This window comes from Lithobates pipiens, unplaced genomic scaffold (genome assembly GCF_037356315.1).
Source record: "Lithobates pipiens isolate NorthernLeopardFrog02 unplaced genomic scaffold, aLitPip1_a1.2 Scaffold_23, whole genome shotgun sequence".
Lineage (NCBI taxonomy): Eukaryota > Metazoa > Chordata > Amphibia > Anura > Ranidae > Lithobates > Lithobates pipiens.
Genome location: NW_027507785.1, coordinates 216,772,383 through 216,796,265, shown reverse-complemented (window position 1 = coordinate 216,796,265; position 23,883 = coordinate 216,772,383). Strand labels below are relative to the sequence as shown.

Sequence of the window (23,883 nt, the reverse complement as noted above, 5' to 3'; positions counted from 1 at the left end):
AACTGCGCTATGACAGATCACATTTTCGCTTACATTACTCCATTTACGACGGTATAAGAAAGGAAGTATAAAAGCCACCGCTGTTAGCATCACTGTGGTCACCATAAGAATACGATGTACCTGGTAAAAGAAGAAACAATTGTAAGACTCTCACAAATAACTTGGTAGACTCTTTGTGTTTTATAGCAAAACTGGTTACATAAGAGGAAGCATTTGACAGATTTCAACTGTTTCACTGGAAGAATTTAGACCTAGGGGAACTTTGCCTAACTCACAAGCTACATGCTGGCTTCAGGAGAACCTAGAAGCTGCAACATTGCAAGTAAAACAACTGCTGTGGAACTAGAATGTAGCTTTTTTAGGCACACCTAGTCAAACCTGACTTGCTGGTTGGAGACATTACTATTCAGTCCAGTAGTAATGTAGGAGCTAGTGGGAGGAGCCAAAATGCATGGCAGAGGACCAAGTGTCTGGCAAAACCAAAGTGCTGCTGGCAAATAATCTGTCACTTTCAAGGACCAAAAAAAAAGAGGAGTTGTGGAGTTGTATTCTGGGAGGTGCTAAGGTCCATCATCCAGTATCATCCCATCAGCACATGCTATCATTTCTCCCTCCTCTCTTCCAGGCCGAGAGTGGATCTCTCACTGTGTCAGTGACACAATAAAACACACTAAAGAAAAAGAACTGCAATGTCAATCTTTCTCAGAAGTGCTCTATCTCTGCAGAGTGGAGCAGGGAAGTGGACGAAGAACATAAAGTTATTGTTTTCTGGTACAGTCTCCTGGAGTTGCAACCCCCACAGCTTAGCATACAGTTATGTGCCTCCGTTTCTTATTGACAATTTGATTTCACATTGCCGTGGACCAGCCCACAGACAACCGAATCAACCCAACAGTATGCGTTAAAAACAGGGGTTTAGTCTGTACACATTTGCAAATGCATGCGTAAGCTACAGAGCCTCACCAAGGCATCCTGATATCTGTAGTACCTATCACTAACTAATGAGTGACGCCACAGTGGAGGCACGTGCATTCTGATGGTTAGGTGGAGGGCAGATGGTCTGAAGGGGATCCTCACCCCTTCTTAAAAAGGTACAGGAGCACACTGAGCATCCAGCATGTAGCGCTCAATGGCTGCGAAGGTGTCAGTGCATTGCCTGACCAATACACAGGGATACAAAAAAGGTGCAGACTAAACCTCTGTTTTTAACGCATACTGTTAGACAGGTTGATTTGGTTGTCTGTGCACTGGTCAGTAAGTAGGTTTGTTTTTTTCCTTGGATTTATCCTTGGCCCCGTTTATATCTTATGAGCCCCCCAATGCTGCTTACTGTAATGGCCAACTATAGGTGGGGGCAGTGGTCACATTTTTGTATCACTGTGTATTGGTCAGGCAACGCACTGACACCTTCGCAGCCCTTAAGCTACATGCTGGGTGCTCAGTGTGCTTCTGTACATTTAAGAAGGGGTGAGGATCCCCTTCAGACCATCTGCTCTCCACCTATCATAATGCATGTGTCTCCACTGTGGGGTCGCTCATTCATTAGAGATAGATACTACAGATACCAGGGTGCTTATGCATGCATTTGCAAACCCATGCAGACCAAACCTGTTTTTAGCGCATACTGTTAGACAGGTTGATTTGGTTGTCTGTGGGCTGGTCGGTAAGTAAGCTCGTTCTTTTTCCTTGGATTTATCCTGGGCCCTGTTTATATCTTATTTGCCCTCAAATGCTGCTTACTGCAATGGCCAGCTATAGGTGGAGGCAGTGGTCACCCTTTTTGTAATGTTACAATGGATTGCATGCACGCTCGAGGTTGTAGCTCAGTCCTGAGCCTGTGAGGAGAGCGCAGCCACAAGAGAGAACTTTCAAACCTGAAGTGGACCGTTACTCACCCCTAACCATGACTTGGAATGGGAACACAGAATAAAAAGAGCAACAGATGAAAGAAAAAACAACTGTTCTAAGGTGAGGGTAGGTAAAACTATTTGGACTATGCCATTCTTCGCCTTTAAATTTACCTTCCAGGTTTGCACATTTACTTGAAGTGACCCATCTTCTAAGAGTCACACTGTACATTTAATGCTAGCTTAAGAAAATTGAAGACGAAGACTTGTTTAATAGAATAATCCTTTCCTCACCTGGAACCATATTTTCACTCCACACAATGTCGATGTTGGCCAGATAGGTTTGAAGAAGCGGGCGACAAGAACACCAATGCTAACTGTGGTCATCCAGGCCAGGAACATCATAGCACCTATTAAAGAAATAAGTAACAGAAAAATCTGCCCCAATGTGATTGTACCGGTTGTCCAATATCAGCAATTTTGGTTTCAAATACAATTAAAAATGTATTTGTAATTTTTTTCCCCCTAGCTTTTTAAAATAGAAGGCTTTGTCTCTCCCTTCCCAATGTGCCTTTTTGACATACCTTAATGGGACAAGGAGGAGAAATGCTTAATTTTAGAGCTATCACCAGAACAAAAAGGCAATGGCAAATATTCCACGTTTCAGTGACAACTGCTCAAGACAGGAATACCCCTCAGTTACAGAGATTTTCTTTTTCTTCCTTTCACAGGAAACATACCATGTAAAATTGGGTTTTGAGCCTTTTTTACTTTATCCAAAAAAACACACCCGCACAAAAAAGTTTTTGGCTCTGTATTCTTTGTGCAATGTAGTGAGGATGGTTACATAAACCTTTAGAAATGGATGAAAGCTTAACTAACCAATATGAAAGTTTTCTAAAATCATTTCTTTGTCAGCACAAAGATTACGAAGTCTAATCACATACCCACTCATAGTTTGCAAGTGCATATAGTATGTGTGACAGTGTGTTGAAAGGGTACATCATTTTGGTAATTGAATACACATTGCACAACATAACACTGCCAGTGAAGGACATGTTGATTGTTCAGTTTGTTTCCAAGAAGGGACGCTTCCTTCTGGCGTTACAAAAATATTAATTGAATGTGGATAGGCCACTTTACTTTCATTTTTTAAAGCCTCTTCAGTAAAGCTCTACTGAGTAATCTGGAGGGACAAAAATTAGTAACCTACAGACTCCCAGCCTATAGAACTGGCTCAGGGAAGGGTAGTCAAGGGTATGGTCATACTATGGAACTGTACACTATTGTATGTAACCATGCTCAAGGTAATTAAAGGGTCTCATAAACATCAATAAACTTCAAGTTTGGGGGAAAAAAAAAAGGTCTTTTAAAATATATAAGAAGCATTAACTTACCATGAAATTTTATGAGTATTGGAGATCGTGATCCTCCAACATCCTCAGGAGTTCCACTAACATTAAACATTTTTTTGGTTATTAGGGGTTGTCTATGATGTCTTCTGATCAGTCCTTAAAAATATTATTTATAAGTTACAATGTGTTTTTTAAAATATGGCTAAAATATGGCTACAAGATTAAATGTACAGAGCAATACCATTCTCTGCATCTCCATCAGCTAAGAATATGTAGTAACTGCCATTTAAAGGAAACCTCTCTATAGATGATGGGATCCGGATGGCCCTGCGGAAAGAACACTGAAGGACTCCGTCTGCCACACGCCATGCAATGTCCTGCAGAACACCCTGTAATTATGACATAACACGTTATTTGTCATTACAGCAAGGACAAGCTAAACACTTTACTTACAAGTAGACCTTCTCCCTGGAAAGTGACATTAATTCCCTGCCTCAGACAACTCATCCACTGTTAAAAAAAATATATAATTTTTTTTAAGATTATGAAATAGAAAGCTGCGTCTAATTAAACTGATAAGCATCTCAAAAAACTTCCCAGCAGCTAGCAAAAAAAGCGTACCCCTATTGGCAGCGCTTAAATATACCAAAAAAAAAAAAAAAAAAAAAAAAAGTTTATCACATCATAAGAAAACAATAAATGAAAGTGTAATATCAAAAGACAATTAAATCTCTTTATCAATGTTCTATCAAAGAACTGTGCATAGCATTCCAATCAATCAAGTCTCTATAGCAATCAGTGTGCTTAAAAACATATATATATATATATATATATATATATATATATATATTGTGCCAAAAAAGTTCTCTTAGAAGAATATGCAAGTCCTTTTCTTTTATCTTGTGTGAATTTCTATTCCGCAAGCTGCCCGAGAGTTTAAGCCAGTAACAAATAAAGTGCTCACACCCCAGTCGTTTGGATGACTCACCAGAAACAAATCAACTTTCTAGTAAAAGTAAGTATCCTTAGAGCCGGTTCACACTGAGGCAGCACGACTTGCAGTGCGACTGCCTGAGGCGACCTGCACACGACAGCAGCGGTGACTTGCAAAACGACTTCTATATAGAAGTCAATGCAAGTCACCTCAAGTCACCCCCAAAGTAGTACAGGAACCTTTTTCTAAGTCGGAGCGACTTGAGTCGCTCCTAATAGAATAGTTACATTGTACAGAATGGAACGTAACTTGTCAGGTGGCCAAGTCGCCTGACAAGTCGTCCTAGTGTGAACCAGCTATTAGGCTAAGTTCCCACTGGCATTAAAATCAGGAGTTAAAAACACCCCTCAAACGCTTATGCAAATATACAACACACTTACAAGACATGAAGCGTTAGCATTGTGTCGCAAATGTTCTGGCTGGGAGTTTCAGTGTGGTTGCGGGGGAGGGGGTTAAGATTAGTTTATTAACTAATGAAATAGGTATTTGTTTTAACGCACCTTAACACTCAAATGCTTCAAAACTGCCCATAGGGTGTTTGGGGAGCATTTTTAACTCATCATTAACGCTTGAAAAACGCCAGACTAACGCCCATACTACAGCTCATTAACACAAGTCTAACCCCCATAGGGGTGTTTGTAAATCATTAGAAGTTTAGTCAAGTGTGAACAAGCCCTTAAGTGGTCCTGACATTTATGGGAAGAATCAACTGAAGTGATGCATATGAAGGGTTCTCTGCTGGCTTGAAAATACGCACCTTAAACCGCCGATACTAGAAGGCAATTCTATTTTTTTCTTTCTCAGAAGAAATGCATCTACAGCAAAGGTAAGTACACCACACACATCAAGCAAGAAGTCATAGACCATATATAAAACACAAGTGTATGTATGAAGGAGTCCAAAAGTTTGAACAGAGCTGGAAATATTTATATACATGCAGACAATAGAATTTTTGTACTCTGCATAAAATACTTATCTTGGAGTCCAATGAGAGAAACAGGAAGCCTTAAACCTTTGAGTTCTACTACCGTCTACAGGAGGATTGGACCCTGGGAAGCAAAAATAAACTGTAGGCCAGCACAGGGTAAAACCCATCCCATTACCAGAAGACCTCAGTTTTGTAGCAAAGCAGTAACAAAAGCATGATCATAAACAGAAGGGTGGAACCTGTGGCCCTCAAACTTCAAGAAAAAAAAAAAAAGGAAGTACAAAAGTCTTCAGGTCTTTTCAAAAGCAGCCCAGCTTAGAGGTTGGCAACAACAAACAATGCTAACAGTTCTAACATGAACAACAGAAACTGAGAACTGCCTGCAGCTCAAACAGCTAATTGAAGGACCTTATACTCGAAGCGGACATTAAATAAAAAAAACAGGAATGTCCACTTATGCCGTGTAGACACAATCGGACTATGCGGCGGACTTAGTCCAGCGGACAACCCGCCGGACTTTGCAGGGGAGGCCCTGCTGATTTTCCGAACGAGCGGACATGCCCACACACAGACACACACGACCGGACAATCCGCCGGACTTTTGAAATGAATGGACTTGCCCACACACGGAGAAAAGTCTGTTCATTTTGAACGTGGCTCCAGGTAGATGGGACTAACGAAGGAAGTCAATGTCACCACCTCCATCAGCGAGATTGACACCTCGCTAGCCCCTTCACCTGGTATGGATTTAAAGGGGAAGCCCTACACCGAAAAAACGCCAAAAAAACTTCGCCGCACAACTCGTCCCTGCCATTGCGGCCAGAGAGAGCGCTGTGTCAACATCGAAAGAAGAAGAAAGCAGAAATAATAAAGAAGGTGGCGGCGGCGGCGGCAGAAGACCGGACCAACGCTAGTAAAAGAGCTGGAAGAAGAAAGTGGAGGCAAGAAGAACCGAAGAGCGGAACAAGACGCCCGAAGAGCGGGACAAGACCCCCGAAGAGTGGCGAAGGAGAAAGCTGGGCTCCTCCGCTAGTAAAAGAGCTAGCAGAAGATAGCGGAGGAGTCCGGCGAGAAGACCCCCGAAGACGGAAGAAGAGAAGACCCCCGAAGCTGTCTAATAAAGTATTTTAAAAATCTGTGTTGTGTTTTTTTTAATGTACACTTTTTTCACCAGGTGAATGGGTAGGGGTACATCGTCCCCCATACTCATTCACGTAGGGTGGGGGGCCAGAATCTGGGGGCTCCAGATTCTGATAAGCCTCTCGCCCGCAGGCCCTGACAACCAACGACCAGGGTTGTCGGGAAGAGGCCCTTATCCTCATCAACATGGGGACAAGGCGCTTTGGGGTGGGGGGGGGGGGCGCAGCACCATCCCCCCATGTTGAGGGCGTGCGGCCTGGTACAGCTCAGGAGGGGGGGGCGCTCGCTCGTCCCCACCCCCTTTCCTGACTGGCTGGGCTGTGTGCTCAGATAAGGGTCTGCTATGGACTTTGGGGGGACCCCCACACAATTTTTTTCAGTGTAGAGCTTCCCCTTTAAATCCATACTGGGTGACGGGGCTAGCGAGGTGTCAATCTCACCAATGGGAGGTGAGGATTTCCTTCACTAGTCCCGTCTACCTGGAGCCATGTTCACAATGAACAGACTTCTCCGTGTGTGGGCAAGTCCGTTCATTTCAAAAGTCTGGAGGATTAGCACACAGACGGGCGGATTGTCCACCGGACTGCCGAGTCCAGCAGAAAATTTTGAGTCAAAACTTCTTTCTAAGTCCGCCAGACTTTTGGGAATAAAAAGTCCACTAGAGCCCAGATGCCGGATAATCCGATCGTGTATACGTAACATTAGTAGAACTTGTGTAACCAGAAGACAAGGTAGCGCCCTAACAAATCTGGGAAATCATTGCCTAATGCTAAAAAGCCCAAGAGGCGCTCACAGATCTAGTAGAGTAAGCCTGAAACAGAAAGGGGGATATCCGATCCTTGAACCCATAAACTTTAATGATGACCTGTCTCAGTCACCTAGAGATGGTAAAATCAGAACCCGAGGCACCCTTTTTGTGGTCCAAACTGGAACTGACAAAAAAAAGAAAAATATGTCTTACTGAACGAATCAGTGGATGAGAGATAGACTTGCACAGCCCAAACTACGGGATATACACAGAATTTAGGGATAGGAGACAGACAAGTGAACAATGTTCTGGTTATAGTGAAAGGCAGGGACTACGTTTGGCAAGAAGGAAGTACCAGACATCAACAGCACCTTGTCTCTATCCACTACCAAAAAGGGTTCACTGCAAGATAAGAATGTCAGTTCAGACAACCACAGATGTTATAGCATCGAGGATAGAGAGGAAGAATTTCTCTAATCTGTTCAAATGGCAAACTCAGGAGTGCAAAGAGAACCAGGTTCTGATCCCACAGATTCATACTGGAAAAATGAAGGGGGAACCACATTGAGATCCCCTACACAAAAGGTCTTAATCGAAAGGGTGACGGGCCAACTGAAAACTGAATTGAGAGAGCAGATACTTGACCTTTGATGGTGCACAGAGCTAAACTCTGGTCCAAATTCAAACTACAGGAGGGAGAGAAGTCATTCTATGGAGAAACCCCTGGGGTAAAAGCCCTTTAATTCACGCCAAGTGACGTAAACGTTCCATGTCCAATTATAGACCTCGCAGAAAGTAGACTTGCAAGCCATGAGCAATATAGGAATCAGGGCTCAGATGCTCGTGTCGTTTAAAACCTGTGCTTCAAAACAGCTGTGCTATAAAAGCCGGGAATGAAGTAGGGTGACAAATCAGCTCTTGGGACAATGTCTGGATGGTCTGGCAGAGCCCACAGTGCATCTGCTAGACCAGTGGTGCTAGATGTCTAACTAGATTAGCACACCATACGAAGATTATTTCATCTTTATTTTTGTTTTATGGATTGCTGCACTTTAGTTTGGGTTTACAGCATGCCACATCTGCCTGGACCAGTCTGAAGCAATGAGGTTCACCAGACTGCCTTCCACCTTGATTCAGACCAGGTGCACAAAGTTTTGGGGATGGGGGATATCAGGGTGTATTGATCCCGTAGAGCCAACAGAGCATCTACTGCTTCCACCTGTGGATTCCAGAAATATACATGGCTGACTAGGCTTAAAAAAGAAAAAAAAAAAAAAAAAAGGGGGCAGCACTGACCGAAACCTGATCAGATGGCCATCCAAGGGTGGCCCAATGCTAAAGAACAGCTAAGTCACCTGAAACTCAAACACAGGATCAAGTTCGCCTGCTGGTGGCACCATGGTGCTCTGGGCCGATTTCTGCAGTTCCAGTGTCCACCAGCAGTGGTCTCCCAGTCAGTAGGTTCCAGCAAATTACACTTCTGCTATGGCACCTTGCCTCAGGCTTTTGGCTACTCCTGCCCCATTTTCCAGTTTGCTGTGTTGCTGCCAGACGCTGTTACCATTTACCCTTAACCTTGCCCTGTATCCAGTATCCTGTTGCCTTGTTCCTTTCAGTCTTGTTTCCCTTCTTCCCATCGGTTCCCACAGTTTTCCCCTGCCCTGAATATTTTCTGTGTATATATTTGTATATTTAGTTAGTTGGGTTGCTGCATATTAGCTGTTCAGTTTTGATTTTCATGCATTCTTGTGTTTATTGCTGTTAGTGTGTGGTTATTGTTCACTGTAAATAAATCTCACTTTAAAGATATACATGCATGGTCTGGTCCCAGTTTCTGTGTGTAGCTACATATACAGTATCTGTTCTCCCAGCTGCTAAATCCTGGCACTCCTGTGCTGACTATGTGCCCAAGACTCCCCCCAGTCCGACAGGCTGACATCCAAAGTGACAAAAACCAGAACTTTCAAACTTCAGACCCGGATTACTGAGCCACCAAGCCAGAGATAGCCCAGAAGATGCCACAAGAGTGCAACTGAGGTTAACAATAAAGCAAACACCTTGGTAACAGCCCAGTTGTTGAAGAAAGGCCAAATGGCAGGGTCAAGGCCCTTCATCAAATCTCCAAAAATGTTGGTGTGCTGCAATAATTGGTATATGCAAGTAAGTATCTTTGATGTCTACAGAGTCCAAAACGTCTTCCTGATGAACGGAGACAATGACAGATCTGGTTGATTCATGAAGATTTTGTGGACCCGAATGAAGACATGCAAGGCATTGACATCTGCGATGGGGACAAATGCCCTCTCTGGAATTGGGAAAAAAACCTGAAACCACTTAGTAGCAAGAACATGAACTATGTTTCCTGAAGACCTGAGCAGTGGCAGCCCATCCATACATGCGTCCGGCCCTCTGATCTACATATCAGTGGCTCCAGTGATTGTGTGGGGTGTGTGTGTTTTTTTTTTTGAAGCACCTGATTAGAGCCAGGGGCTCGAATAAAAAAAAAAGTGCTGAGTGCTGAGCATTGCGCTCTGAGCCTACCCAGTTGTGTGACCATAGCGAATGAATTTTAGCTATTATCACACTAAAGTTCTTCCCTGCCAATCAGGAGGAAGGTCTGCGAGACCTGTTTCCTGATTAGCCAAAGCATCAGGTGATCCTATTAGATGCCTAACACTTTGTCAGATGAGGAGATGAGGGAAGCTGGAGTAGCAGACACCGGAGCCGCCGTGGCTGCTTCCCGCACTCCAGGAGAGGACACCACAGCCCCGCCACATGAGTGGGCAAGTGCCAGGCCGCCTGCGGAGGGGGGGGGATATGCAGTTTCAGTGCCATGCCAAACCCCAGGGGAGGGTGTTGTTTGTTTGCCACCCCCCAAAAGAAGAACCCACCAGCCACCACTGGACCTGAACAAGGAGACCCAGGAATGTGTGGGGGGAGAGTAAACAAGGAAGGGACAGGAACGAAAACTCAAGTTTGTAGCCATGAGACACTACCTTGTGCATCCAAGCATCTGTAATGCAAAATGCTCCAAGTGTCCCCAACAGATTTCCCTCAACTGGGGGTGTAATTTCAAGCAAAAGAAGGCTTATTTGAGAATTTGGACCACTTGAGTGCAAGACTTTACAGGTGGCCCTGCCTAAGTTGAGGCAGTGGAGGAACCAAATGTTGAGAAGATCAGAGGTTAGTTTTTTTTTTTTTTTTTTAGGCTTCTTCCTCTGGGGAAGAGGAGTCCTCTTACCACCAGTAACATCCCTGAGGAGAACATCTAGGGCTGATCCAAAGAGGCATGATCCTTTGAACGACATGTGAATGAAAGGTTTCTTACAAGGTAGCTTCTACAGTTTAGCTCTTTAACCAAAATGTGCTATGCATATGCATATTTAAAAAGGTCTCAAAATTATGCTGTGAAAAGTAAATAGTATGACCAGAATTTGTTGTAGCATACACAGAATGAATCTATGTTACATTTAATCCAGTGGGAACCGTTTAGGATACTGGTTGTGTAAGAATCTGGGAAATGTCTTCTTGGAACACATAAGGCTATTCCGTCTGAGCACAATTTTTAAACGCAAGTTTTTTTGCCAACCATATGCACTTTGTGGATGCTATACAGGTGTACTTAAAATGGCCACACATGTTTTTGGCTCATTTCAGATCTTCCAATTTAATGGATACAAATGCCTTACTCTCATATCCCTCAAACACAAGTATGTTTCTAGGTCAGTCTTCTTTTTAACACTTCCCAATTCTTCAGCTACAGACTAGCACCTTCTCTCATCTCCTGCTGGCCCTTGTTAATTTATTTACTAAAAGAGAATGAAGGGTTCTATTCATTGGAATGTCCTAAAAAAATGGACACCATACCCACTTACCCTCAGAAAAGAGTCAATTGTATCAGTGGCAAAATGGTAGCAGTGACAACAGTCAATTTCACCAAGTATCATAAACCAGAAAACGTTACAGCTTGCCAATATATATTGATAGCCAAAAAGGTTTTCAAAAGGTGTGCAGCACAATATGCTATTCTTTAAAAACGTCATATCCAGTAAGCATAATAAATCAGTACTAATTAGTATAGAATTAAGCGTGTGCATAGCTCTTCTCACATCATCCAAAATCAACAAACAAATCACAAACTGTTGCAACCACCTTGTATTTGCTGAAACTAGATAAAAAAAAAAAAAAAATAATAATAAACACTTTATGTTTGTTTTAAAGATTCAATGAAGTCTACATCATCAATCCTGTAATTAATACAACATTGGGGAACCCAGCTTAAAAGTACCTGGTAGCCATGCTACCTTCACCAATACCTTTGGAGAAACCCCAAAATTGAGCATGTGGCTCTTTCCAAAACTTTATGAAAAAGCCTACTGGAACTGGCAGAAAGGTATTAAATAGACAGACTAAAAAAAAAGAGGGCGGACTTAAGAGGACAATATTTCCTATTATTATTAGCATTACTAAATGTGAACAATATTTTACGTAAAAAAAAAGGGGGAGGGAGCAGAAAAACAAGTACAGAAAATTCATCATTACCGGAGATGCTATTTCTGGGTGCATCCGCCCTGTAGTGTATGCCGGGTTTACATCAACTGTCTGGCCATCCATCACACACAAGTAGTAGTCATCATCTCCCTGCAAAAGAAAAAAAAACTAAGATTATCTGGCAGCAAGTAACCAGTTGCCATGTATAGAACCACAGCAGATGACAAAAATAGAAAACTGCTACAATTGCTAATAGGGTGTAATACAGTCATGATGATATTTTTAGCTGCCACACCTAAAGGCATAGTACGTATTAACTTAGAAATTACCCAGTTAAATTGTCATGAGATTAGAGAGATGCAGGAACACAATGGGGAAACAAAAACAGCACAACAGCATAACCACTACCAGTGTATACAAGGCAACCCCCCCCCCCCCCCCCCCATTACTGCCACACAGGCAATATTGGTTCCTCATTGTGTTAAACTCTCCATACTAATTTCCTTTTTTTTCAATTTAAAAGAGTTTATTAAGCCAATAAACAGATACAGTAGAAAACATAGGTTACATCATATTACCGTATACAGCAAAATATCCAACAGATAAACAGTAAGTCTGAGCTTGTCTTCAAAAGAAAAGAAGAAATAAATTTGTCACCTGAGCAGCAGATCCGTTACAAGAACGGTTTCAAAACGTAATCCAGGTGTATACACAAACACATTGAAATCATGCCAATAAAACTAATTGTACATTAGAATCAGTAGCCAGGTATCTGTAGATCTTGGCAATGAATTCCAAAGAAGGAGGTAGGTATAAGGAGATGAAGAAAAGAATAAAAGGAGAAAAGAAAAAGCAGGTATGAACAAAAGGTGGAGAAGAGTAAGAGAGAGCAAGGCGACAACGGAGAGCGATCCCCTCTCAACGGAGGGGGTCCGTCAGCTCCTCCCCACCGGGCCCGGAGGGGAGGGGGAGCCGGAGAGCCACATTCCACCTAAAGTAGGTGTATCACAATCACCCCTTAGCGAGTCTAGAAAAAGCATCCGAGTACCTGAAAAGTACCCACGGGGACCAGGTTGTGTGAAATCTGTCAGCCGTTTCATCTGCAATAGCGAGTGCTCCTCCATTGTATAAATAAGGTTAACCAGGCCCAACCATTCTTTCACTGTCGGTATTAGTTGGGATTTCCAATATTTAGGGATCAGTGATTTTGCTGCCATTAGAAGGTGTTTGGTCAGGGATCTTTTATATCACCCCAGTGAGAGGTCAGAGATGTGAAGTAAGCAACAGGCCGGGGAGAGAGTCATCTTGGTTTCTGTTATCTGTCTAACTAGTCCCAACACTTGATCCCAATAGCTACTTATCTTGGGGCAGTTCCACCAGATATGTAGCATATCGCCCTTAGCCTCGCCGCATCTCCAGCACAAGTCTGAGGACAGCGGGTACCATCTCTTCACTTTATCCGGAGTGGCATACCAATGTGAGAGAAGCTTATATGAATTCTCCTGCAATCTAGTGCTAATCGAGCACTTATGCGCTAGTATACAAGCATTTTGCCATTGCATGTCCGTAAACTGTGTTTGGAGAGCCGACTCCCACTGAACCCTGAATCTGGGTGCTTCCTGATTCTCAAGGTCGTGTAAGAATGCGTATAAGACGGAGGTGGTTCTCGCCACTGGTTCGCCCTTGTGACATAAGGATTCGAAGGTGGTGAGATCCCCCAACATGGTCTGTTTCCTTGTGGACGTCAGTATGTAGTGGCAAGCTTGTCTATAGCTCCAAAAGGATAGCGCTCGGAGTGAGATGTAGTCCCGTAAATCGCTGTACGAACGCGTCTGACCTGCCAATATAAAGGAGGCGAGAATAGGAGAAGAATCCGCAAGTAAGAAAGAACCAGGCTCTAGGCCCGGGGGGGAAGTCTGGGTTTTGGGTCATAGGGGACATAGGGCCTGGTACTGTCGCTATCCGGTGTGAGGCAGCAAGTTTATGGAAAATTTTCAGAGTGGCCCTGATTAGGGGGTGTTGTGCAAAACCCACTGGACATTTGTTCCAAGGTATCCAAGGCGAGAATTTAAGAGGTGTTAGCGAGAAACTTTCCTCTAGGGAGACCCAGTCCTTTCTGTTAGCGTGACAGTGCCAGTCGATAATGCGTGCGAGATGCGTTGCATAATAGTAGAATTTAAAATCGGGGAACCCCAGTCCTCCCTCTGTCTTAGGGCGCGTTAGAGTGCGTATACGAATACGGGGTTTCTTATCGGCCCATAGAAATTTCCGCAAAATAGATTGTAGGTGTTTAAAAAAATTTGCTGGAAGTTCAACAGGCAAAGTGTGAAGTAAATACAATACCCTGGGTAGTGTCACCATTTTAATGACGGCTGCCCTGCCAAACCAAGAAAAGTGTTTGAGGGACCACTTGGTTAAATCTATTTCTAACCGGCGTAACAAGGGTACAATATTTTTGGCGTAAATGGCGGGGAGCTGTGGGGTGAGCTGAATCCCTAGTAAGTCAATGAATCTGTAACCCATTTGAAGGAGCTATTCTGTTGGGCCAAATGAAGTGTAGCTGGGGGCAACGAAAGGTTCATCGCCTCGGATTTAGTGTAATTAATTTTAAGATTTGATATGTAACCGAAGATAGAAAAGGCCTTAAGTAGATTGGGGATTGAGGTGTGGGGCTGTACCAGGAAAAACAATAAATCATCTGCATACGTAGCTACTTTGTAGGTCTTCGGGCCAACCTGGAAGCCTTCAATGGAGGGGGTGTTATTGATGGTACGAATAAAGGGCTCTAGGGATAGAATAAATAGGAGAGGGAACAAAGGACACCCTTGTCTCGTGCCATTGTGAATAAGTACCGGTTCCGACAAGGTACCGTTAATTTTGAGTTGGGCGGTAGGGTTCCAATAAAGGGAGGAGATCCAGGAGAACATGTGAGGTCTCAGGCCAATGTGGCTACAGGTCTGGAATAAGTAATCCCAAGCAACCCTGTCGAAGGCCTTCTCCGCATCCGTAGACAGGAGAAGGCCCTCGACGCTAGCGGTGCGACAATGGTGTATTAAATTTAAGGCCTTAGTCACATTGTCCCTGGATTCCCTCCCCGGCATGAACCCCACCTGTTCAGCACCTATCAAATGTGGTAAAAAAGGTCCGCAGACGATTCGCCACTATCTTCGACATAATTTTCAAGTCTAAATTTAAAAGAGAAATAGGGCGATAGCTAGAGCATGCTGTGGGGTCTTTCCCAGGTTTAGGGAGTACTGTAATGTGTGCGGCCAAAAAAGTGTCTGGTAGGTTACGTGGTTCATTGAGAAAATTAAAAACCTTCAAAAGAGGGTCTTCTAGAAGGCTAAAAAAAAAAAGACTTTGTAGTAGTGGGCCGTAAGCCCATCTGGGCCGGGGATTTTTCCCGTTTTAAGGCCCTTGACCACTGCCAAGAGCTCCTCGGATGAGATAGGGAGTTCTAGTGATTCTGCATCTTCTGGGGAAAGTGTTGGCATACCACTCTGAGCCAAGTAGTCTTTTATAATGTGGCTCCTGTCCCCCAGTTGCCCTTCCGGGGTATGTTGGGAAGGAACACTATAGAGGTGGGAGTAGAACTTGTGAAAGCCCTCTGCTATTTTGTCAGTTCGGTTTGTCAAAGTGCCGTCTGTTGTCTTAATGGTTAAGATGTTGTTAGCTAAGGAGGCGTCTTTCAAAGCCCTGGCTAGCAGTTTCCCCCCCTTGTCGCCTTTTTCATAGTAAATTCTCTTTTTTAAGAAGAGGGTGCGTTTGCTCTTCGTCTCTAATAGATCCCTGAGCTCCTGTCGTGTTTGTAACAGCTCCTGAACCTGTAAGGCATCCAAAGTCGCCTTGTGTCGGGATTCCAGGAGCGCTACTTTATCAGTTAACATTTGAAGCTGTTGGGCGGCCAGCTTTTTACGAGCCGCCCCTGCTCGAATGAACTCCCCCCGCATAACACATTTATGGGCTTCCCAAATAGTTAAGGGAGAGAGGTCTTCGGAAGCATTGTCAATGAAATGGTGTCTCAAGGCGTCAGTCAACTTGGGGAGTAGTTCTGGGTCAATTTCTACTTTATTAGAGGAAGTTTTCCAACCAGCTACATCCCTGAAATACCAACCTCCTGTGGTTGTGAATAGAGAAAGCAAGCGAGTGTTGCCACCAATATAAATGAATCCATGTTTTCAGCTACTTCATTACATAGGAAAGCTGTAGGAGATTTTCCTGGTGTTTAGCGTAATTGATGGGATAAACAATTGTGCCTCTTAAAAGTAGACTAAGTGCAGTCTAAAAATAGCTCAGTTGTGGACCTTAACTTTCCTTTCCCAAGACACCAATTTGGGAAAATATCTGCCCTGACAAGACTTAGATTTACAAATATGAACAATGCAAAACAAGAGATTACAGTTATTGGGAATACCTGTTTAACGGCTCATAATATTTTTATTTATTATAGGTACTTCTATAGTGCCATCAATTTACGCAGCGCTTTACATATACAGTATATTGCACATTCACATCAGTTCCTGCTCTCAAGACGCTTACAATCTCAGGTATCCAACTCACATTTGTACATACACATACTAGGGCCAATTTATCCAGGAGCCAATTAACCTACCAGCATGTCTTTGGAGCGTCGGAGAAAACTGGAGTACCCAGAGGTAACCAACACAGGCATGAATTTAAATAAGGACTGTTTATTATTTATTATCAGAATAATTAAGAGTTTACCCTAAATCTGACTAGCTATTTAGGGTGAATAGCCAGGGTAAAATTTCCATTGGGCTGCCTTCACACAGCACTGTTGCAAAAACGCATTGGAGTTTTTGACGTTTTTACGTACGTTTTGCATCTGTGAAAAAAGGACGTGGCTCAAAACGTACCAAAAACTCAACTGCAGGTGTGTTTTTGATGCGTTTTCCACTCGTTTCAATGGGGAAGTGTGTTTTTGGAGCATTTTTTTATTTATTTTATTTTTTACAGCACCAAACTTGCACCATAAATGCAGCTTGCAGGACTTTGAAAAAGGAACAAACCTACAACTGACTAGTGTGAGGAGTTCCATAGGATTTAATGGTAATGTGTTTTTCTTCTGCTTTTTTTTAATGCAAAAAAGGGACAGAAAAGCCGATCAGTGTGAAAGCAGCCTAAGGGGGCTAGGAAAAGTGTGAAAGTGTAGGTCAATAGTTAATCTGAAAAAGCCATCTGAGGTAACTTCAAATCTATTAAACAGGCCACAAATCCAATTTTGTATCATCATACTAGAACAGAAGGTTTTTCCATTTGCCCAAAACTCCATCAAGTGCTAGCTTTTCAGGTGCTAATCCATTTTATTAAAACTCTTGTGGAAATGATCTTGTTCTTATGGGTCTCACTCATTTTACAGCCAAAACATATTACAATTTGAACTATTGCAGCATATACAGTTAACCCTCATTTATCCTCCCCTCTCGCCTAGAAAACCAACAGGCTTCTGACTATTGCTTTCATAGCAAGCGCCTGTCCCCAGCTCTCATTACTTGCCAGGGGCAAGCACTGGTAGAAGAAATGCAGAGGGTAATGGGGCAGGTCCGCCAAAGGGAGAAGTCTATCCTCTCCCACACGTACTCTATCCCCATCAGGAACTGAATGATGTTTTGAAAAATGCACACAAGCAGCTTTCTTAATAGACTTGAATAAATTGGTCCACCAAATGGCAAACTTTTAAGGTAGTGCAGTTGGCCAAAAAAAATTGCTCAAATTGCCTGGTTATGAGGTTCCATCTCAGACATGAAAATGTTCCACAAAAAAGCATTTTGGTGATGCCCAACGTCAACAATCAACAACAATTATTGAAAACAAAGTGAAAATCAAGAGTGAAACTGAAGAAGCTGGAACCTAAACAAAGTTTTGGAACTCCCTTTATGTTCCCAGCTCTGCAGACACAAGCTGAAAGTGACCTAGTATGAAGGGGTTACAATCTGTGCCAGGTTACTGGTGAATGAACCTGCTTATAGGCTTAGTACTAACCATCCACTGATCATGTGACAAGGCAAACGACACATAACCTTTCCCTGGTCCGCTCAATTCAACCTGCATGGAGTTGGCTTTCTTCTGGAAGGACAAGAAAAAGCACTCTACATCCCGCTCAGGGTCACAAGAAGTTGGATTCCTTACGCAGAATTTACTGCGGCCACATCCAGATGCGCTGAACTAAAAAATATGAATCACATCACGTTAGTCAATCATTTTAAATTACATAATCTTGAATATGCTGTTAGAACGAATATACAGTGGGGATGGAAAGTATTCAGACCCCCTTAAATTTTTCATTCTTTGTTATATTGCAGCAATTTGCTAAAATCATTTAAGTTCATTTTTTTCCCCCATTAATGTACACACAGCACCCCATATTGACAGAAAAACACACAATTCTTGACATTTTTGCAGATTTATTAAAAAAGAAAAACTGAAATATCACATGGTCCTAAGTATTCAGACCCTTTGCTGTGACACTCATATTTAACTCTTAATGCTGTCCATTTCTTCTGATTATCCTTGAGATGGTTCTACACCTTCATTTGAGTCCAGCTGTGTTTAATTATACTGATTGGACTTGATTAGGAAAGCCACACACTTGTCTATAGAAGACCTTATAGCTCGCAGTGCATGTCAGAGCAAATGAGAATCATGAGGTCAAAAGGAACTGCCTGAAGAGCTCAGAGACAGAATTGTGGCAAGGCACAGATCTGGCCAAGGTTACAAAAAAAAATTTCCGCTGCACTTAAGGTTCCCAAGAGCACAGTGGCCTCCATAATCCCTAAATAGAAGACGTTTGGGATGACCAGAACCATTCCTAGAGCTGGCCGTCTGGCCAAACTGAGCTATCAGGGGAGAAGAGCCATGGTGAGAGAGGTAAAGAAGAACCCAAAGATCACTGTGGTTGAGCTCCAGAGATGCAGTCGGGAGATGGGAGAGAGTTGTAGAAAGTCAACCATCACTGCAGCCCTCCACCAGTCAGGGCTTTATGGCAGAGTGGCTCGACGGAAGCCTCTCCTCAGTGCAAGACCCACGAAAGCCCGCATGGAGTTTGCTAAAAAAAAAAAAAAAAAAACACCTGAAGGACTCCAAGATGGTGAGAAATAAGATTCTCTGATCTGATAAGACCAACATATAACTTTTTGGCCTTAATTCTAAGCAGTATGTGTGGAGAAAACCAGGCACTGCTCATCACCTGTCCAATACAGTCCCAACAGTGAAGCATGGTGGTGGCAGCATCATGCTGTGGGGGTGTTTTTCAGCTGCAGGGACAGGAGGGCTGGTTACAATCAAGGGAAAGATGAATGCGGCCAAGTACAGGGATATCCTGGATGAAAACCTTCTCCAGAGTACTCAAGACCTCAGACTGGGCTGAAGATTTACCTTCCAACAAGACAATGGCCCTAAGCACACAGTTAAAATAATGAAGGAGTGATTTCACAACAACTCCGTCAATGGCCCAGCCAGAGCCCTGACTTAAACCCAATTGAGCATCTTGCGAGAGACCTAAAAATGGCTGTCCACCAATGTTTACCATCCAACCTTACAGAACTGGAGAGGATCTGCAAGGAGGAATGGCAGAGGATCCCCAAATCCAGGTGTGAAAAACTTATTGCATGTTTCCCTAATAGACTCATGGCTGTATTAGATCAAAAGGGTGCTTCTACTAAATACCGAGCAAAGAGTCTGAATACTTAGTACCATGTGATATTTCAGTTTTTCTCCTTTAATAAATCCACAAAAATGTCAACAATTCTGTGTTTTTATGTCAATATGGAGTGCTGTGTGTACATTAAATGAGGAAAAAAAATTAACTTAAATGATTTTAGCAAATGACTGCAATATAAAAAAAAAAAAAAGTGAAAAATTTAAGGGGGTCTGAATACTTTCTGTCCTCACTGTATGCAACTTTGATTCAAATATTACAGGATACTGGAAGTTTAAGGTTTTAAAAACCTCAAACCACTCAATTTTATTCTAGGATTGAACAAGGAGCAGTTAAAACGAATAGGTTTGGGTTAATTTTATTTTAAACAGTTATTTTTTTTACCCATTTAATACATGACAAATGATTCCCAAAATATGCAATACAGAGAGAGCACAGAAGCAGCCTTTTATTATTATTACAGTGCTGACAATATAGCTTCTAGAAAGCCACTTGCCATGGGGAACTCCTGCAAGCTCAATCCCAAGCCGAGCTTTGGGTTTCTATAGACATGCACACATAGCCCCGGCTCAGTCCCGCCCCCTCCTCACAGGCTTTAACTGACAGCAACAGGAGCCAATGGATCCCACTGCTGCTCTCCTGTGAGCAGAGAGAGGGGAGAAGAGCTGCTGCAAATGAGCACAGCACTGGATCGAGATTGGGCTCAGAGAAGTGTTTAAAGGGAGGGCTGGGAGGAGAATCTTTTACAAATGTTTAACTTAAAAAAAGTGTGTTTGTAACCCCCCCCCCACCCAAAAAAAAAAAAAAAAAAAAAAAGGGCGCTCCTGTTCCTTTATAGCGTTTGTGCTGTCTAACCTGCCCCTTTCTAAGCTGTAAAAAACCTGGCACATTAATTATGGCTGCTAAGCCCTGATTACCGTGGTCAGTTTACGCACTTCTGTCATGCGCAGCTCTCATCTCCCCCTCACCCCTCCCTCCCTGCCTGTCAGCTCATTGTGTCTTTGTGAGCTGACTCAGTCCCCCCTCCTGTTGCTATTAGTAGTACATACAACTTTAAGAAGTGTCACTGCCTGTCACACTCCTTTATCCAGCTATAACTTATAGCGTAAGCCTTTCTTGAAATTGATGACTCTAAATACCTTCTTCAGATATGCTCAGGCAGGTCACGTGACTCCTACTCCAATCCAGGGCTACAATAAGAGGGGCAGAGCGGCCATGTGACTTACCGGCAGACGTCAGAGGGAGATCTTGGCCCCTCCTGCTGTAGTACTGGATTGGAGCTGTAGAGCTGCCAAGAGTCACGTGACCGGCCAGAAGATATCTGGAAAAAGGTATTTAGAGGCATCGATTTCAATAAACACCTATACAGTTTGTTATCGCTAGATAAAGGAGAGGGGCTGCCAGTGAAAGGGGTTTCTAAGGTTAATGCAGAGAATGCATTAAGGTAAAAATCTTTTACCTGTACAACCACTTTAAATTCATTGCTAATGTGGTACAAGACTACTACTTATAAATATAATTCAAATGCAGCTTGAGCCAGTTAATCAGTTATAGAAGACATCACATTGTACCCGCTGTGTTAGAGCCGACTTGGTTGGTATTGGTAATGCAGCAGTAGTTGAAATCTGTATGACAGGTGGAGGAGTAGTTTGAGAAACAATTGGTCCTGGAATTTTCACCCAGTAAATTGAGTATTTTGCAACAACAGTGACTCTAAAAAGCAGAAAAAAAAATAAACAATTATAGGTTCGGTATGTGCAATACATCAAAATATTCACCTTTCATCCTAAAATATAGTGAAGAGTTGTATACAATTCTATTTTAGTCTAGCAACCAGCTGTCAAGCACTGTCCTTGAAAAAATGTGACAGAATTATAGACGATTTCATATAAACCTTTAAAATGAGGGAAATGTCCTATGAAATAAATCTACTCATCAAAATATTTTTGTCCTTTGTTCTGTTCTTGTGAAAATTTAAACTCTGGATTTTCCCTTACTTTCAGTCAGGTGATAATGGTCGCCAGGACAAATGGAGTGGATTTCCCCAGTGACAATAAAAATCTTACAAGGGAATTGGACCTTTACCACTATCCAAAACAAACACAAAAAAAGGTTTTGATTCTAGATACTCTTTAATCTCGTTAGGACCACAACACCCACCAATAAGAGTTTAACATTTTCCGATTTTGGAGATTTGTCCAGTTTTGAACCAAAATAATTTTTTTTTTTAAAGGAATGGGGGAATAGGGGGCTTTAATGTGGTAGGATATTGGATACATATACTTTTTCCATACATAGATTTAAATTAGGAAGAAAAGGGGGACAGAATGACAAATGGAAAATGCGCATGTCTAATGATACAAGGCGGTATCAAAAAGTTTTGAGACTAGCTCTGTTTACAAGTAATTATTTACCTACGTTTACACACCATCACCTTCAAAATATTCCCTTTGCACAGCAATACGAAGTCTTTTTGAAGCGGCTCAAGCACCATCTGCGATTCGTGCTGAACCTCGCAAATGGTGTCAAAACGGCAACCTTTGAGTTGGATCTTCATCTTCAGGAAGAGGGTAAAGTCCGCAAGAGCCAAATCTGGTGAGTAGGGTGGGTGCGGAAGTGAAATCATGTTGCTTCCGGCGAGAAACAACGTTTGTTCTAACTTGCTGTCCATGATAAAATAGCAGATGTGGTAACGCACATGGTCAGAACAGCACCCAATGGCACACTGACTTATGAAGGCTGGCGCTCCCTGTGACTGTTGGTGTGTTACAAAACTAGTCTCGAAAATTTTGGATACCACCTTGTACATTTAATGAATTGCATTACACCTAAAGATTATCCATAAAGTTTTACAAGTACAAAGATACCACATAGATGGTTTTCCAGTTCTTTCACATAGTTAAGTATTACAGTCAGTCAATCTTTGTAAGCTGGAAACCTCCCCACATTTTTTTATGTTACATTATGTTGCACAATGCTAAAAAAGAATCTGTATGTGTAAATCCATTCTGTAATACCAACACGCTGTTATTGCAGGTCTGTAATTGCTAAAAAGCTCAAGGATATTGAGGGAGGGTTAAGAAAACTGGTGCACACAGAATCTGGTTACATAGTCAGGTTGAAAAAAGACAAAGTCTATCTAGTTCAACCAATAAAAAAAAAAAAAAAAAAATAGAATATATTGAAAATAAAAATTATACAATCCCATATACACAATCCTATACCTACAGTTGATCCAGAGGAAGGCAAAAAAAAAAAAAATTAAAATTAAAAAACCCCAGCAAAGTTTTCTCCAGTAGGGGAAAAAATTATTTCCTGTTCCCCCAAGAGGCAATCGGATATTACCTGGATCAATTTTACCTATAAAAATAACCGTATTTATCAGCGTATAACACGCACTTTTTCCCTCTTAAAATCAGGGGAAAATCGTGGGTGCGTGTTATATGCTGATCCCCGCCGACTGTCAGCTCTTCTGCCTTTTCTGCCGGTCTCGGCAGCTTTCGGCTATTTTCGGCCGTTCTCTGCAGCTTTCGGAAGCCACCAAGTGCGGCTGAAAATAGCCGAGAGCTACCGAGCGCCCGCCGAGATACACAGGACATCCGCTCTGTATCTCGGCGGCGCCATTTTTAAACGGAAAGCCTGCAAAAGAAACTGACAAAGCTGCAAATGACATGCAAGGCTGCAATGGAAGGCTGCAAATGACATGCAAGGCTGCAATGTAAGGCTGCAAATGACATGCAAGGCTGCAAATGACTGACAAGGCTGCAATGGACACGGATAAGGCTGCATTGATGAGCATTTAAATGTACGTTTTTTTTCCTTAAACTTCCCTCCTAAAAGTTTTTTTTCTTTAAAATACCCTCCTAAACTTGGTGCGCGTGTTATACGCCAGCACTTGTTATATACCAATACAGTATATTATTATATACATTTAGGAAAGAATCCAGGCCTTTTTTAAAGCAAGCTACTGAGCTGACTAGAACCAGCTCCAGCTCCTGAGGTAGTCTATTCCACATTTTCACAGCTCACCCTTCCGTATTTGGAGCTAAAATCTCTTTTCCTTCTGACGTAAAGAGTGCCCCCTTGTCCTCTGATGACTAGATGGACCACTTATGTATTTGTACAGGTTGATCATATCCCCCCCTTAATCTCCTCTTCTCAAGGGAGAATAAATTCAGTTCCTCTAATCTTTCCTCATAGCTGAGCTCGTCCATGCCTCTTATCAGTTTGGTTGCCCATATCCTTTTTGAGAACTTGTGCCGAAAAACTGAACTGCATTATTCCAGATGAGGTCTAACTAATTATTTGTAGAGGGGCAAAAATGATCTATCACTCTCTGGAGTTCATACCTCTCTTAACCACTTGCCGACCGCCGCACGACGATGTACGTCGACAGAATGGCACGGGCAGGCATAAGGGCTTACATGTACGTCCTTGCCTGCCCGCGGGTCGGGGGCCCGATCGGGCCCCCGCCCGGTGCCTGCGGCGGTCGGTATTCGTTCGGGAGCGATCCCGGACGAGGGGACGGCCATTCATTCATGGCCACCCCCTCGCGATCGCTCCCGACGAATGAAAATGTCCGGTGACATCACTTCCTCTCCTGTAATGTAAACACAGGAGAGGAAGTGATGTATTCTCTCCTCCGTGTCGGTATTTTTCGTTCTGGCACCGAGGAGAGAGCATCGGTGAGTTGCACAAGCAC

General features: G+C 42.8%; 1 protein-coding gene across 1 annotated transcript in view; it reads right to left on the bottom strand.

Moving 5' to 3' along the window:
* LOC143928158 (putative ferric-chelate reductase 1) overlaps positions 1 to 23,883 on the bottom strand; it is a 69,146-nt gene that overhangs the window by 12,219 nt on the left and 33,044 nt on the right. The window contains exons 5-11 of the mRNA XM_077452851.1: positions 20,753 to 20,894; positions 17,507 to 17,689; positions 11,555 to 11,653; positions 3,444 to 3,591; positions 3,245 to 3,358; positions 2,142 to 2,257; positions 34 to 120 (exon numbers count right to left, since the gene is read on the bottom strand). Of these exons, the coding sequence (XP_077308977.1) occupies positions 34 to 120; positions 2,142 to 2,257; positions 3,245 to 3,358; positions 3,444 to 3,591; positions 11,555 to 11,653; positions 17,507 to 17,689; positions 20,753 to 20,894 (889 nt within the window). The remainder of the gene's footprint in view (positions 1 to 33; positions 121 to 2,141; positions 2,258 to 3,244; positions 3,359 to 3,443; positions 3,592 to 11,554; positions 11,654 to 17,506; positions 17,690 to 20,752; positions 20,895 to 23,883) is intronic.